General features: G+C 40.5%; 1 protein-coding gene across 2 annotated transcripts in view; it reads right to left on the reverse strand.

Moving 5' to 3' along the window:
• Nucleotides 1–8,871: 8,871 nt before the first annotated feature.
• PDLIM3 (PDZ and LIM domain 3) overlaps nucleotides 8,872–17,154 on the reverse strand; it is a 33,581-nt gene continuing 25,298 nt past the window's right edge. The window contains exons 5-8 of one of the 2 annotated variants that reach the window (XM_002815349.6): nucleotides 15,361–15,624; nucleotides 13,655–13,785; nucleotides 11,630–11,741; nucleotides 8,872–9,605 (exon numbers count right to left, since the gene is read on the reverse strand). In XM_002815349.6, the coding sequence (XP_002815395.2) occupies nucleotides 9,416–9,605; nucleotides 11,630–11,741; nucleotides 13,655–13,785; nucleotides 15,361–15,624 (697 nt within the window). In that variant the 3' untranslated portion in view covers nucleotides 8,872–9,415. The remainder of the gene's footprint in view (nucleotides 9,606–11,629; nucleotides 11,742–13,654; nucleotides 13,786–15,360; nucleotides 15,625–17,154) is intronic. The other variant, XM_024246006.3, reaches the window with a different exon arrangement.

The following is a 17,154-nucleotide window of genomic DNA, read 5'->3' on the forward strand; positions in this document are numbered from 1 at the left end:
CAGCTTTTCTAAATGTAATCAAGTCACCAAAAGCAACACTTCTTAGGTGTCTGAGGGGCCAATATAATGCACTCACATTAGTCTGCATTTATAGCTACTGCATTAACAATGATTAATTCCTATTGTCTTCTATTATAGCTATGCCGACATACATAAATATTAAAATATACATTATTTTATAATAAATTCATTTCTTTTTATTTCTCCAATTATTTTGCTTACATTATATTGATAAAAAATGAAGAAGTAACCCACTGTGGCAGTTATGGAGTGTAATTCCTGATTTTTCAGTTTTCTTTGCCTGACAAACACTAATTCATTTTAGTTTTAGTTAATAAGCATAAATGTAGACTCCAAGGTCTTTTTTCTTGTTCTCCTAGTAGATTGAAGTAATTACACTTGTCCTTCTACCCTGCCCCTTATCTGTTGGCTAACTAGGGGTCTTTCCACCCCGCCCCGATCTGTTGGCTAACTAGGGGTCTCAAGTGGAGACATGGTCGCATTTTCTCTCTATTTTATCCAGAGATTTGTAATTGGCAACCCACATTCCACCAAGTGTTCTTTCCTCATTGAGCACCTCTTGTTGATCTTGACACATTGGTGGCGTGAACACATTCTCTCCCTCACAGAAAACTTAGGAATTAGGGGAAATGTGACATCAGAAGATCATGTACCTGTCTGGTACTTCTTTGGAAAAGTAATTTTCCATATGTGGTGATTCATAGGTAAATCTTTGGCTGTAGAACTCCTCTCCCAACAACGGGTTTCCTTAAAACTAAGTTCAGTTGGTGGAATTTTTGTCTTTATATTCCCCAAACAGCAGCTCCATTCATAGATTGTGAAGTTGAAATTGTGACGTGTGTGCAAAATGCAAAGGATCATTATATTTGCATTTTTTTTACAATCTTTGGTGACAATTTAGTCATCATCAGTATTATAATCTTTGAAAGTGAAGATGCTAAAATAATTAGTGTGCACACCAGTGTTCATGGCAGCATTAGTCAAAATGGTTAGAACATGGAAAAAACCTAAAATTCCATCAATAAATGAATGGATTAAAACATATGGCATATATATATGTGTGTGTGTGTGCATATATATATGTGTGTGTATATATATGTGTGTGTATATATATATATAATGAAATACTACTCAACCTTAAAAAGGAGTGAAATTCTGACACATGCTGTAACATAGATAAAACTTGAAAACACTCTGCTAAGTGAAAGAAAGCAGACACAAAAGGACAAATACTGTTCGATTCCACTTATATGAGGTACTCAAGTGGGCATAGTCACAGTCATAGCGTATAATAGAGGTTACCAGGGACTGAAAGTAGAGGGGACTGGGGAGTTATTGTTTAATGGGCACAGAGTTTCTGTTTGCAGATGATGAAAAAGTTCTGGAAATGGATATTGATGATGGTTGCACATCATGAATGTCATTAATGCCATTGAATCATATACTTAAAAATGGTAAATTTCATGTTATGTATATTTTAGCACAATAAGAGAACACAAAGAAAAATAAATTATAAATCCAGTATGCTTTACTGATTTAAATATTCTTCACAAATGAAACTGAAATGAACATTTTTCAGAAATAGAATAGAGAAAATCTGTGACCTGCAGGTCTGCACTAAAGAACAACTAAAGTTGCCGGGTGCGGTGGCTCACGCCTGTAATCCCAGCACTTTGGGAGGCCAAGGCGGGTGGATCATGAGGTCAGGAGATGGAGACCATCTTGGCCAACACGGTGAAACGCTGTCTCTACTAAAAATACAAAAAATTAGCCGGGCGTGGTGGTGGCACCTGTAGTCCCAGCTACTCGGGAGGCTGAGGCGGGAGAATCGCGTGAACCCGGGAGGCAGAGCTTGCAGTGAGCCGAGATCGCGCCACTGCACTCCAGCCTGGGGGTTCGTCTCAAAAAAAAAAAAAAAAAAAGAACTACTAAAGGGAGTTTTAAAGGAGGATGGAAATGTAGACATGCAGAAAGGAATGAAGAGCAATGGAAAGTGTAAGCGTGTGTGTAAGGAACTGTCACAGAATATAAATATTTAAATACAAAAATATAAAAAATATTTATAAAAATATAAATATTTATTAAAAATATAAAGTTCAAAACCGGGCAATACTAGTTTATGGTGTTAGAAGTTAGGATAGTGGAAAACTTTGGAGATGATGGGATGTTAATAAAAGGGAGAGGAAGGAAGGGGGTTAGAGAGCTAGCTGTCTTCTATTTCTTCAACACTTGGCAGTTACAGGGGTTTATTCACTTCGTGAGTAAATTTGCTGTGCTGCAAGCATACTCAGTGTGTGTGAGCTTTTCTGCATGTATGTCATGTTTTAATAACAAGTTTTAAAAAATGGAATTGGATTGTTATTTGATCAAATAACTCTCAAAACCTGTCCTAACTACATTATAATGGATGAGCCAGCTTGAATCTTCAGGTGTGATCCACAGCAATTGACTGTTGTTAACTGGAGTGTGGTGCCAGTTGCTGCACTGAGTTCCAAAGCTGCACTTCTTGATAGCTGTGAACATCATGAGTATACACTGGAGTGCACATATTATGACATACTATTGTTACCAAGCCATCATGAGGACGTACATTTGGAATGTTTCTACCTGGGATGACACATTTATACACATCTATTACCACATGCTTTCTAGTCTTCCATGTGTTGAAATAGCTTGCATTATTCAGAAAAGGATATCAATTTCTGGTGTCATCTGGAAGGTTAAACAGAGTAAAGTCAAATAGCTGAATTGTATATTGAACCTGTGATTAATTTTGTTCCTGTTCATAATAATGAGGTCATTTGAGAGCCACCTAATGGCCTGCCACCACCCAACTAATTATCTAGAATTCCTACCATTGAAGACATTCTTCTCCATGAAAGGACTGTCTCTGGAACAAAATACAAATATCTGACATAAATGAGAGCAATAGAAAATTATTAGGCCGGGTGCGGTGGTTCATGCCTGTAATCATAACACTGTGGGAGGCCGAGGTAGGTGGATCAACTGAGGTCAGGAGTTCGAGACCAGTCTGACCAACATCGTGAAACCCCGCCTCTACTAAAAATACAAAAATTAGCTGTGCGTAGTGGTGCATGCCTGTAATCCCAGCTACTCGGGAGGCTGAGGCAGGAGAATCCCTTGAGCCAGGGAGGCAGAGGTTGCAGTGAGCAGAGATCGAGCCACTGCACTCCAGCTTGGGCGACAGAGCGAGACTCCATCTCAAAAAAAAAAAAATTATTAGTACTTATCAGTGTGTTTCAGTCTATTGGATTAGCTGGCAGAGCAAGCATTAATCGGAGGAATTGCCATCAGGATCAGGTATATTCATGAGGGGAATAAAAGGTCTGCAGGATGAAGCGGTGCTCTAGAAGGGTGATGGCTGGGAGCTCTGGGAACTCAGAGAGCAGTCACTGGGGCCCTAGACGTAAGAAGAGGTGGGCTGAGCAACACAGAAGGGAGTGGTGCCTGGGGCATAATTGCACAGAGCACAGGCTCCTGCATGTGACACTGTTACATATCCTCAGTGCTTGAATGGACCACAGATATGTGCCCACCTTGGTGCCTGTACCCACTGGTCACACACACACTTGTGCTTTTCAACTCATATACCTTAGAAAATGAGGTGGAATAGGAATTTGGCCTCCTGAGAGGTAGTTCTCGAACTTACAACATAATTTTGCTCTTGGTGCAGAAAGGATAACCTGTGTATACTATTTCACTATTTCACAAGATGAATAATCAAAGAAATACATGAATGAAGTAATTTTCATCCTAAAGTAAACATTTGGTATTTAATATAATCTTAATTTAAAATCTATTTATGCAATTGTGATATGATGTGGTAGCAACTAGGTTTTCGATACTGTATTATTTTTTGAATAATTTGGATAATGGAATTGTGCTTTGGGTTTTCATAAATTAACATGCTAACATTTCTTGGACATTCTCTGCATACTTAGACAAGGTTTTCAGGGATTTAAAAAGCTAATGTTAATATCTAATTTTATTTTATTTTTATTTATTTATTTATTTATTTTTTTGAGAGGGAATCTTGCTCTGTCGCCCAGGCTGGAGTGCAGTGGCATGATCTCAGCTCACTGCGAGCTCCGCCTCCCAGTTTCACACCATTCTCCTGCCTCAGCCTCCCAAGTAGCTGGGACTACAGGCGCCCGCCACCACACCCGGGTAATTTTTTTTGTATTTTTAGTAGAGACGGGGTTTCACCATGTTAGCCAGGATGGTCTCGATCTCCTGACCTTGTGATCTGCCTGCCTCGGCCTCCCAAAGTGCTGGGATTACAGGCGTGAGCCACCACGCCTGGCCTAATTTTATGGTTTTTTTTTTTATATGAATGAATGACTGATAATATTACTAAGAAATCTGAAAGAAAGTAATTTCAATGAGATAACCACTTCTTATAGGTACTTTGTTTTCCAATCAGTGACACATAACATTCTAATTAACTTTACAAGGTCAATTTGCAGGCCGGGCGTGGTGGCTCACGCCTGTAATCCCAGCACTTTGGAAGGCTGAGGTAGGCAGATCACCTGAGGTCAGGGGTTTGAGACCAGGCTGGCCAACATGGTTAAACAACCATCTCTGCTAAAAATACAAAAATTAGCCAGGCGTGGTGGCACATGCCTGTAGTTCCAGCTGCTCAGGAGGCTGAGACAGGAGAATTGCTTGAGTCCAACAGGCAGAGGTTGCAGGGAGCTGAGATCTCACCAAGAGGCAGAGGTCGCAGTGAGACGAGATCACACCACTGCACTCCAGCCTAGATGACAGAGTGAGACTCTGTCTCAAACAAACAAACAAACAAAAAGAGGGGCCAGATGTGGTGGTTCATGCCTGTAATCCCAGCACTTTGGGAGGCAGAGGCGGGAGGATCACCTGAGGTCAGGAGTTTGAAACCAGGCTGGCCAACATGGTGAAACCCCCCGTCTCTACTAAAAATACAAAAATTAGCCAGGTGTGGTGGCACATGCCTATAACCCCAACTACTCAGGAGGCTGAGGCAGGAGAATGGCTTGAGCCCGGAAGGCTGAGGTTGCAGTGAGGTGAGATCATGCCATTGCACTCCAGCCAGGGCGACAAAAGCGAAACTCCACTTCCAAAAAAAAAAAAAAAAATGTCTATTTGTGAATATAGATAAAATAAATATTTAAAAATCTATTTTGTTATGTGTAGGCTTCAACATCTTTTAACTTCAGAGGTGCTCAATAAATATTTATTGAGTGCTCTCCAAAATGAATAGACACCCGAGAGAATTATCTTGAAATAATCATATAGATCAGGCAAATGGTTTATTTACTTGAAGTATCTGAATGCCTTCATTCTTTCTTCAGTTTTCTTTTTTTATGCTTAAGATACAACTGGAACAGCATAAATTTTAAAAAGAACATTAGCTCACCGTGACACAATAATAGAGAGTAATGGTTACAAGTAGCAGTTTTTCTTAGGACCGAAATCAGATCTGTTCAAAGGACAACCTGGCAAACTTTTGCAACTAAAGTTGATAGAAGAAATGTAAAGCTCCATTCTACTTAGCTTGGAGTGTTCCCGTGCTGGGCAATTGGCAAGCTTTATCATCTGTAGAGATGGGTAAACTGTTTGTGGCTCACATTAACCATTAAGCTTTATGCTGCTTACACAGGTGCAAAAATATGCGATAACTAGAATTGTTTTCATTCAATCAGTCTCCCTGTTGGCAGATAGTGGAGTAGCTCTATATTATGTTTACTCTGAAAAATATAGCAATTTAGTTAATAATGAATCCAAAGTTCACAGGCACCCAATTCTTAATCATTCTTAGCTTTCATAAGCTTATAAATCTAAATACAGTGGCTAGTCTGTTTTCTAAGAAAATGTTTTTCTGTGAGCTAAATCAAAACTGGTTGGCATTATTTTTCATGGAATGAATTTCTATATGGGATTCCTGGTGTGAATTCATTATTAAGAAACAAAATGCTAGCATGGGGGAAATATTGCTTTTGCATTTGTTTGCATTTTTAGTTTTTTTTTCCATTTTGACACCACTGTTTTCATTATGGACCTTATATATTAAAAAATAATTTTCACTTAGTATTCATTTCTGTTTAATTCTGTATGTAATTCCTCTACATGTTTAAATTTTGAGATTTAATTGTCAAAAGAATAACTTTTCTTCAAAGTAATGAGCATGCAATTTTAGGACCTGCCTTAGTTACACAGTCTAAATTATCAAATTTAAGCCATATCTCTCCCAAATTTCAGATTAGAACATACTACGTTTTGTTACTATAAAAAGCTTCTTATTAAACATCTGAACTTAAGCAGTTTATTATGTACTCTACAACATAAAATATATAAAATATAAATTTAAGGAAAAACATAAGCAGTTTATTATGTACTCTACAACATAAAATATATAAAATATAAATTTAAGGAATATTTGTTAGATATTAATGTCTAATATCTAACAATGTAGATGCATGTACAATATAATGTCTAATGTACACTTTTCTCATGTATCTTTCATTTTTTTTTTCTTTTTTTTGAGACGGAGTCTCCCTCTGTTGCTGACTGAAGAGCAGTGGCATGCTCTCGGCTCACTGCAACCTCCACCTCCTGGGTTCAAGCAATTAATTCTCTGCCTCAGCCTCCCGAGTAGCTGGGATTACAGGAGCCTTCCACCAGGCCCGGCTAATTTTTTTGTATTTTTAGTAGAGATGGGGCTTCACTATCTTGGCCAGGCTGGTCTTGAACTCTGACCTTGTGATCCACCCACCTCAGCCTCCCAAAGTGCTGGGATTACAGGCATGAACCACTGTGCACGGCCGAATCTTTCACTGTTAATTTACCCTTTTTGCAGTACGGTACACGTACCATCAACTTCCAGTTGGGAGATGCTCTGTTTTACCTTTTCCAGATAGTACCTAGCAGGGGAAGCCTGTTGGGCAGAGGTCCCCAACCTTTTTGGTACCAGGGACCAGTTACGTGGAAGAGAATTTTCCGCAGATGGGGGCAGTAGGGGATGGTTTGGGGATGATTCAAGTGCATTACATTTATTGTGCATTTTATTTCTATTATGGTTACATTGTAATATATAATGAAATAATTATATAACTCACCATAATGTGGAATCAGTGGGAGCCTTGTGCTTGTTTTCCTGCAACTAGACAGTCCCATCTAGGGGTGATGGAGACAGTGACAGATCATCAGGCATTCGATTCTCATAAGGAGTGCACAGTTTAGATCCTTCGCATGTACAGCTCCCGGTAGGGCTCATGGTCCTCTGAGAATCTAGTGCTGCCTCTGATCCGACAGGAGGTGAGCTCAGGTGGTAATGCGAGCAATGGGGAGCACCTGTAAATACAGATGAAGCTTTGCTCGCCAGCCTGCCGCTCACCTCCTGCTGTGCAGCCTGGTTTCTAAAAGGCCACAGATCAGTATCAGGCCACACAGAGGGTTGGGGACCCCTGCTCTAGGGAATAAGTGCTTCTGAAACAGTTTCTACTCAGCTTTCCTTATGGTAGTCGCACCTTTATCCTCAGGTCCAGAAATGCCAGGTGCTGCCCATTACCATGCCTCTTTAAGATTCTAGAGAGTAAATTGGGTTGGTTTGTGGTTTTCTCCATCGTTACTTTGAGTTTTAACTTTCTCAGGTTTTCGAAGTCAGTTACCATTCATTTGCTTTCTAAACTTTAAGTTTATATCCTTCCTAAAACAAAATGTTTGAAAATGACTGTTGAACAAACATGTATTTTGGATACATTCATTTCTTTGATCTCAAAAGTCTGTTTCATTTTTTTAATAACTTTGTTAGTGAATGCTTGTGTTGGCACAGGAGTTGCAATGTCAAATGCCTACAGGGGCCAGGCACGTGTTTTGGCTCCTCTCAAAATCCTGAACAGTTCAGGGTCAGAGTCAGTTAAGTTTGGGAGAATCCCAGAGCAATAAAACTTGTGTCCCATTTGGGACCGTATGGGAGGAGAACACTTGTTCCAGGCCAGAAGGCAGCAGCTGCAGGGGTGGAGGGGGTGGTAGAGATGACCATGTGACACAAGGTGGTGAGCAGAGGGTCTGAGGTCCCCACCCTGCTGGTTCTCCATGGTTTGAACCTGAGGGGACAGTTTCAGAAGTTCCTGTATGTCCCCAGTGGGGGACATGGAAAGTAGGTGAGAGATGCAAGTCAGGAGCATTGCCATGGGGCCACCCTGGGTGAGAGGCAAGGTAACACAGTGCAGAGCCCGCAAGGTAGGCTGCCTGCGCCAGGGCCAGGCAGAGTGCATGTCTCAGACAGAGGATCCATGACTCCATGAAAGCTGAGCTGAGAGTTTTGGAGGTGGTAGTAGAGGTGGGCTTATTGCCTGGCCCCAACTATGTCAAGAAAACAGACCACAGGTCACAAGTGAAACCAAGGATTTCAACAGTGGATACAAGCAGGACCCCAGGAGACCAGCACCCCCTGCCTTCCTTAGGAAGTCCTCTAAATTGTTTCTTCCTGGAGATGCCATCTTGGGAAGAGGAGGAGGTGGTGAACCATTGAGCCTAAGAAACAGCAGTGATGGACTTTGAACCTTCAATTTGACTGAATATTGATCTGAAAGAGATATTTAAATTGAAAGAGACTGTTGAAGCAAGTGAAACTTTTAATTTGAAAGAGACTGAACTACCTTTAACTAGCAAATTTCAATGCTTTTCCTATCATCAGAAATTTTGTGCTCATAAGAAAGAGTAATGAGTTATAAAACTTGAAGAAGCCACATTTATCTTAAAATATTTGTTAGTGTACATGTTAAAATATGATTGGGTTCTCTCATTGAAATGTTGATTTTATTTGAATTCAATGAATGCCACTTCATTAGGTATTTTTTAAAATCTTTTATGTATTTATTATGTTTGTTGCATCCAGTGGCATAATTGAATACAAAACTAAAGAAATTCAGGGAATTTCTCCCTAACATGCACTGTAATAGTTAAAACACGTACAGACAGCTGCAGATTATGTTAGAATACAAGATTGTTATTTGATATTTACCACAATTGCAAAATCAACTTGTCAAGGAAAGACAATTAGACTCCTTCAAATATCTTGATGTTTATGTGTTTGATGGCTGTAATACACATGTAAATTGTGGAGTATGACATACAAAAAATTATTGCTTTAAATATCATTATTGCTAGCCCCAAAGACAAAAAGAGTTGCAAAACATAGCTAAGTGTATGTTTTTTTCACATAGCAGGCATTTGCCTCCCATTCCTTTTCCTCAATAAACAATAGGATAAAGGTCTAAAGCCTTGACTTTAGATTTGGAGTTGACAATCTGCACAATCCTTCTGCCCAAAGCCATGAATGTCTTCTCGTGTGAGTGCGCGTGGGTGCGTGCGTGCATGCCGCGCCTGCAGACATTTAAGCTTTGGGATACAGAGTGACCGTGTCATAGCCCTCTGGGGGCTTCGTGCGGGCTCTTGCGTGGGTTTCGCAGTACAGCTCCCCTTCTATGAAGAAGTAGCCCTTTTGCTTGAGGTTGAGGTTGCAGTCAGCACACACGAAGCACTCAGGGTGCCGGTACTTATCCCGCGCCTTCACCACAGCACCGCTGTTGCGGAAGAAAACGAGCTCAAGTTAAAAAATCACACAGCAAAAATATGAGACAAAGGAGAGAACCCAACAGAGAAGGCAGGTGTTCTCTATTTCACAGTCAGGAAACAATGGCCTCCAGCTGTGAAAGCAGGCACAGCTGTGAAACTGTATGTAATTGTCATGGAGATCTAGGATATCCACAATAAACCATCCCATGTTTCTCTCTGATGTTGACGTGTGACTATTTTTCAGATTTTCAAACAAGTACTTTATAGAAAATTCATAGGATCCTACTTCATGATCTTTCCCCATCGTTTCTTTGAAGAGCAAGACATGATGGAGACAAGACCAACCCCTCTGCAAAAGATTCTGCTTTTGACGGGGGTGGTTGTCTACCCAATGAAGAGTCTCTCTGATTGCTTTCCATCTGGGTGGTCCAGCCTCTATTCAATAGAGCAAGAGAAAATAGATCAAAGACGGCCGGGCGTGGTGGCTCACGCCTGTAATCCCAGCACTTTGGGAGGCCAAGGCGGGCAGATCACAAGGTCAGGAGATCGAGACCATCCTGGCTAACACGGTGAAACCCCATCTCTACTAAAGAAATACAAAAAAAATTAGCCGGGCGTGGTGGCAGGCACCTGTAGTCCCAGCTATTCGGGAAGCTGAGGCAGGAGAATGGTGTGAACCCGGGAGGTGGAGGTTGCAGTGAGCCGAGATTGTGCCACTGCACTCCAGCCTGGGTGACGGAGCGAGACTGTCTCAAAAACGAAACAAAACAAAACAAAACAAAAAAACAGATCAAAGAGCAGAGATGGAATTCCTTTGGGGTGGGTGGACTGGCTTCTACTGTGAACAGTTTATTCCAACTTAGGCACAATGATTGCTTCTGGTAACGTCAGGCACTGTTGTATTTTACTGAGGGCCTCTCTGCTCCAGGCACTGTTGTATTTTACTGAGGGCCTCTCTGCTCCGAGCTGCCTGCCCTGCTTTGACCTTTTGGTCTCACATTCCTCCTTTTGCCCTAACCAAGCTTATCCCCCACTGCCCTCTTGGGATGTATCCTGGCTAACCCGACAGAGGACACATCAGTGTGTGAGTTCATGGCAGGGGAATGGAATAAGGGAATGGGGACATGGCCACATGGCACGAATGCCGTGGAGATGTTAGAATTATCTTGGTTGACTTGATCCTGAAGTAGCAAGTGTGGCTATTTAAACACAAGGTCCCTGCCGGGCACGGTGGCTCACACCTGTAATCCCAGCACTTCGGGAGGCCGAGGCGGGTGAATCACCTGAGGTCAGGAGTTTGAGACTAGCCTGGCCAACATGGTGAAACCCCCTCTCTACCAAAAATACAAAAATTAGCCAGGTGTGGTGGTGGGTCCCTGTAATCCCAGCTACTGGGGAGGCTGAAGCAGGAGAATCACTTGAACCTGGGAGGCAGAGGTTGCAGTGAGCCAAGATTGCACCACTGCATTCCAGTCTGGGTGACAGAGCAAGGCTCTGTCTCTAAATAAATAAAAGTTCCCTTGTAATGGAAGCTGACAGTTTTTCAATATTTTGTTTCAACATCTGTGTAACTTACACTGGGTAAGGATAACGTATTTTAAATAACATCCTCATGTTGCGTGTATTTGTTTCCCTGTGTTTATACAGAGGAGGATACTATGTATACTAAATGTATGCATAGTTCATGTATGCATTTACTAAACACTATACATTAACAGGGGTGGGGGAGTTTAAAGTGAAGTCAAGATTCTTAGACGTGACTTTTCAACATACATTTGGGGCATTTCTTTTTTTTCATGAGAGTCTATCTGATATTATAAGTCAAAATTGCTGATTCATATGATGTGACAATTTGGAGGTATATCTAAGGAGTGACAGTCACAATGTGCTAAATGTTGGGGACCTTACGTTTCAAGTTGATGAACAGAAATTTGGTTTTCACAGTTGCCTTTAGTCTATAAAGTCTTAAAGTAGAAGAAATGAACTGTCGCCAAGCTGTATCATAAATTCCAGGGTTAAAAATGAAACTTACACTATGCCACTCCCACATTTGTCACAGAGCGGCATCCTCTGTGCGCCGCCTGAACCGCCGTGGACTTTCGTCACCGGAGCTCTCACACTCCGCGTTCCAGCCGGACGGTCATCTGAAAAACAAAGCGTTTCCATTTATGGCTAGGGAACAGCTGGCTGCAGCCTGTGCTTAGCTTCTATTTTAAAGTGTGCACTTTAACCTTAAGTTGCATCTGCACCGTCATTCCGAAAGGCGCAGGACTGATGCAATCATAAGGGACACTGTTCTGAAATAGGGCATTACAGAATGGAATTAGTGAAAACATGTATTTTGTTGTTGTGGTTGGAGGAAACTGTTACAAAATCACTCAAAGGAGCAGAGGGCATTATTATTTTTTATTGTAGCAAAATATACATAAAATTTACCATTTTCACCATGTTTAGGGGTGCAATTCAGTGACATTAGGTACATTCAAAATGTTGTGCAAGCTCTGTCAATATCCACCTCCAGAACTATTTCTTCGCCTCACAGAAAGTCTGTACCCACGAAACAGTAACTCCCCGTGCTCCTGCTCATAGCCCCTGGTAACTTCTATTCTACTTTCTGTCTCTTGGATTTGCCTATTCTGGATCTCTCAAATAAATGGAATCATACAATATTTGCCTCGTTGTGTCTGGCTTCTTTCACTTCACATAATGTTTTCAAAGTTCACTCATGATGCGCCGTGTGTCAGAATTTAATTCCTTTGAAGACTTAATAATATTTCATCGTATGTGTATACTACATTTTGCTTACCCATTCATCAGTCGATGGACATCGGGTGTTTTCCCTCTTTGGGCTATTGTGAATAAGATAAGTGCCGGCATACAGGCTGGGCGCGGTGGCTCATGCCTGTAACCCCAGCACTCTGGGAGGCTGAGGTGGGTGGACCACGAAGTCAGGAGTTTGAGACCAGCCTGGCCAAGAGGTAAAACCCCGTCTCTACCAAAAATACAAAAATTAGCCGAGCGCGGTGGCGGGTGCCTGTAATCCCAGCTACTCGGGAGGCCGAGGCAGGAGAATCACTTGAACCCGGGAGGCAGAGGTTGCAGTGAGCCAAGATTGCGCCACTCACTCTAGCCTGGGCAACAGAGCAAGACTCCATCTCAAAAAAAAAAAAAAAAAAAAAAAAGAATCTGTTTGAGTCCCTGCTTTCAAGTGTTTTGGGGTATATTCCTAGGAGTGGAGTTGCTGGGTCACATGGTAATTGTTTAACTTTTCGAGGAGCTGCCATCCTCTCCCAGGGTTGCTCTATGTTACCTTCCCATCAGTAATGCACAGGGTTCCCATTTCTCCATTTCCTCACCAATACTTGTTATTCTCCATGTTTGCCACAGTAGCCATCCTAATGGGACACTGTGCATTTTTGTGTGGCTTTTAAAGGACAGTCTATATCTTTTGGGCATGGAGAAGCATAGGTCAGGTCAGGAGCCCTGAAGATGACGGGAGTGGGCTGGAGACCCAGGTCTGTGGCTCACTGGCTGTGTGGCCTTTCACAAGGCCACCCGCCCATCTCTCAGCCTCTCATTTGCTAAGCAGGGCAAATAATAGGCTCACCTCCCCTAGTTACTGTGAGGATTACATGATACTGTATGCAAAATACTTTGCACAGAACATGGAACACAGTAAGGGTTTTTAGAGCGTTGTTTAGTTTTTGATGATGGTGATACTCCAGAGTGTAGGGGGGAGGCTGAGAAGTTTGACAACATTCATTTAAAATGATATCTCATGATTTGTAAGCTGAGCTAGCCCTTGACTACCATTAATGCAATTTGTCTTTGGTGTCCTTTTGTGACTTCATTTGGTGGCTACTTGGACATGTCCTGGAATCTCCTTTTTTTAAATGAGGCACCATCCATATCCTATCCTTCTGAGCAAAAATTCATTTGGCTCCCAATGAAAACCAAGTTTTAGACTTTCGTTCCCAGTATGTTTGCTGTCCTCCCCGTCCCGCCCCCTGCAGTGGCCTCTATCAATACATTTCAGCAGGTGTCAGCGGCTGCTCACCAGAGCCATCGTCCACCATTCCCTGGAGCACTCTGAAGGAGCCCGACTGGCGAGGCTGTGTGGGCTCATTCCGATTGTCGTGGAGCATCCGGTACACGTCCGACTCGGGGGGCACTGAGGCTGTGGGCTCGCTGAAACACAGGCATGGCGGGGAGCATCGTCAGGTGCTGGGAGGCACCAGATATGCAAGAGGCCACAGACATCAACACTCAGCCATTACTCTATGCACAGCCACTCCTGAACAGAGGTCTAGTATTTTCAAGTGAATCTCTAGTATAGTTAAAAGCATAATATGAATTCCCATGGCTGCCTTGGAAATGTCATTGAACAACAAATCGGGGAGTCACACCCACACTCCTCCAGTTGGCAAAATACTTTGGAAGGAAACTAAAAGATAATTGTCAGGATATAGTAATTAAGAAAAACAAGACTTGAGTCTGATGGATACATGATAGATGTGAACAAAATTAACTTTTCCCAGAGAAAAGGCAATATACACATGACAGAAAGTGCAGTAGTGAGCACTCAGATTCTCAGTCATCAAATTGTCAGTAAAATTCACATTCACTTTTGATATTAAACAAAAAGTACATGGTTTAATATGTTTTTTGTTTTAAGGCTAATTTGTTAACCCCTGGAAATAACAAGGGTATCATTTTACTTGTAAATTCTAGAAATTTAACCTCTCAGGGTTTGAAAGCCTGTCATGTAGAAACTTACATTTTTATATCTGCTATGATTGACTGCACTGTCTTTTAAAAAAGCCACATTAAAATTCATTTACAATAATGACAGCAGCTTTAACATGCTTTCTACAAATATATTCATAATGGACAATAAATAATTTCATAATACTATATGTTAAGCACTACTTTATTATTTTATATCATTTTATTGCATTATCTAGAAAACATACTATCTGTAATATTTTTATTCCCTATGTCATATTTGCAAATGGCTTTGAGATATCTTACACTACTGTTAGTTCAATGTGTTCATCCCAAGAGATAGCTTTGGGATATCACTATTTAACACTCTTAAGCATTATAATAATTTAATTTATAAATAGTGATTCTGTAATAGTGAAAGAAGCAATAAGATTTTATCCTATAATAAATCTTTTTAAGCAAAATCTTTATGGCAAAAGTACTGTGAACAAATAGTTATAACAAAGAAAAAACTAGTCAAAAAGATACCAGCAAAAATTAAATATCTACATTAACAGCCTGAGGGTATTCACCTAAAAACCTTGATGCACAATAAACATTGTAAATGGGTAAATAATGACCTCTCCACAAGCTGCTATCAGAAGAGAGAAGAATCATCTCATAAAATTCCTCTAAACCTCCCACCTCCTTCCTAATTTTTGATCCCCAAAGGACAGACATAGGGTATACTAGATTATAAATAACTTTGAGAAGTATTACACCAGACATTTGTAAAGTACATTGTAGCTTTTGAGAGACATATACATTTGGTCCTTACATGATTTCATTTTATTGCTATCTGACACATAAAGCTCTACAGATAATTCCTCAAATCACCTTTATCATCAAGCCTAGATATTTGCAATCAATCCTTAATATTTTAAAAAAGCTTTTCACATAGCTTTCTTCCCATTAAGACAATGTTAAAAGACACCAGTAAAGCTGACATTGCCCACGTGTTTAGTTAATATGCCCATGGTTCAAAGAGACCCATATTACCTCATCAAAGGTGTTTCCCCTAGGGCTGTTGAAACCTGACCCTGGAGTGTTTCCATAATATTGTCATCTGAGTACAATTGCATAGGTGTATTAAACTGAGCATGTACAATCTTCACACCAGGAAGTTCCATTTCCAAAGGAATGTTAGGGGCCAGCTTAGCTGCAACTTTCAAGTCACCTGGGCAAATGGTACTAACAGTACTGACAGAAGAAGGGGTGCTGCGTCCACTGCCACAGTCAATCCCGGAGGGAGTACTGCATCCACTGTGTTAATGACCACATTACACAGAGATGGCACAGGGAGCCAGACAGTCCAGACAGAAGAACACAGAGAACACGTATAGAGAGGTTAAAAGGAATTGAAGACAAAAGTGAGAGGTGAATTACATCAAAATAAAACCAAATCTTGATTTGTCACTAGAATTTATTTATAAAGGGAAGATGGTGAAAAATTCGTGATTGAAAAAAGTTTAATAAAATTAAAAGGTACAGGTGATACTGCATTTTTTGGCTCTGTTTTACTAGGCAATGTGTAAGTTGAGGGTTACATGTAGAAAAGTTGTATATGAAGTAGAAAAGATGCAGCTATCCTCACTTTTTAAAAATAGGCCAAAGACTTTAAAACTGGTCAATATCACAAGTGATGAAGGAAAATTACATTGGCTGAACATCCTTTTACATTTCTGAAGTGCTACATTTAAAATTGAAGTTTTAGTGAACACTGAATATGCAGTATGAAGATGAAATCACATATTTGGGCTCAACGTTTCAAAATCAGAAGTATATTTCAGTAATACAGTTGAACTTTAATTGAATAGTAATTGGTAACTTGTAGGTTTTATGGTACAGATTATATTTTAAGGCTATCTTGTAAATATTTTGTTACTATTTTAACATTTTCTATTTTTACTCTTTAATTCTGTGAGGAGTACACTTTAAGACAATTGTTCAGTGGTTTAATACAAGCCCTAGAAAAAACCAATAAATGCTTATCACCTTGAAATTAATGATTAGAGGAGAAATAAGGTGGTGTTTCACTCTTTCGATGCTTTTATTTCTTACATAGCTATTTTATGCACAATTTCAGAAGCACGCATCTATTCCCAGGCATATTTCCCTTTTCCTTTTAAAGATACATTTCAGGGACTTATTAAAACATCAAAGGCCAGTCATGCAAATCGAAGAACTAGCGAGATTGCACATTCTATTTGGAAACTGGATAGGGGTCAGAAACAACTGACATGCTAGTGACTAAAAAGTCCATTTTTCCACATGCATGAGAGATACCACGAGATTTCTGTAAAAAAAGCAAGTCATTTAAGACAAAGCAAAAAGAAATATTAGTATTAATGTAAACATTTATCATACTTTCCAGTTAAGTGTTGCTGTAAGCTCAAGACAGAGAATGGATGTATATGGTGTGTTTACCTCTAAGTCAAGATTGTCTCTGGTCTCAAGTATGGTCCCACATCTGCATCTACTCTCTAGAGGTATTAATGCTAACTTCAGCCCATATAAAGATAAGAAACAAAAAGGATATTGAGCAGTAACTTTTTCCACTCCAGCAATGTTGCAGCCTGATTAGTCTAGAGAACTCATGTCACTAAATGGGTTGAATTTTTTTTTTGTCTTGTGTTATCCAGTTTAACTACCTACATAACCTAAACCAGACAGGTGAATACGAGCTTGCTCCTTCACTTCCTGCCTTTTGAGAACCTACTGAAAACTTCATCTGTACACTGTTTAAATCACATACCAAAATGTCAAGTGGCCTGTTCACCATTTTTGTAGGAT

Source organism: Pongo abelii, chromosome 3, assembly GCF_028885655.2.
Source record: "Pongo abelii isolate AG06213 chromosome 3, NHGRI_mPonAbe1-v2.0_pri, whole genome shotgun sequence".
Classification (NCBI taxonomy): domain Eukaryota; kingdom Metazoa; phylum Chordata; class Mammalia; order Primates; family Hominidae; genus Pongo; species Pongo abelii.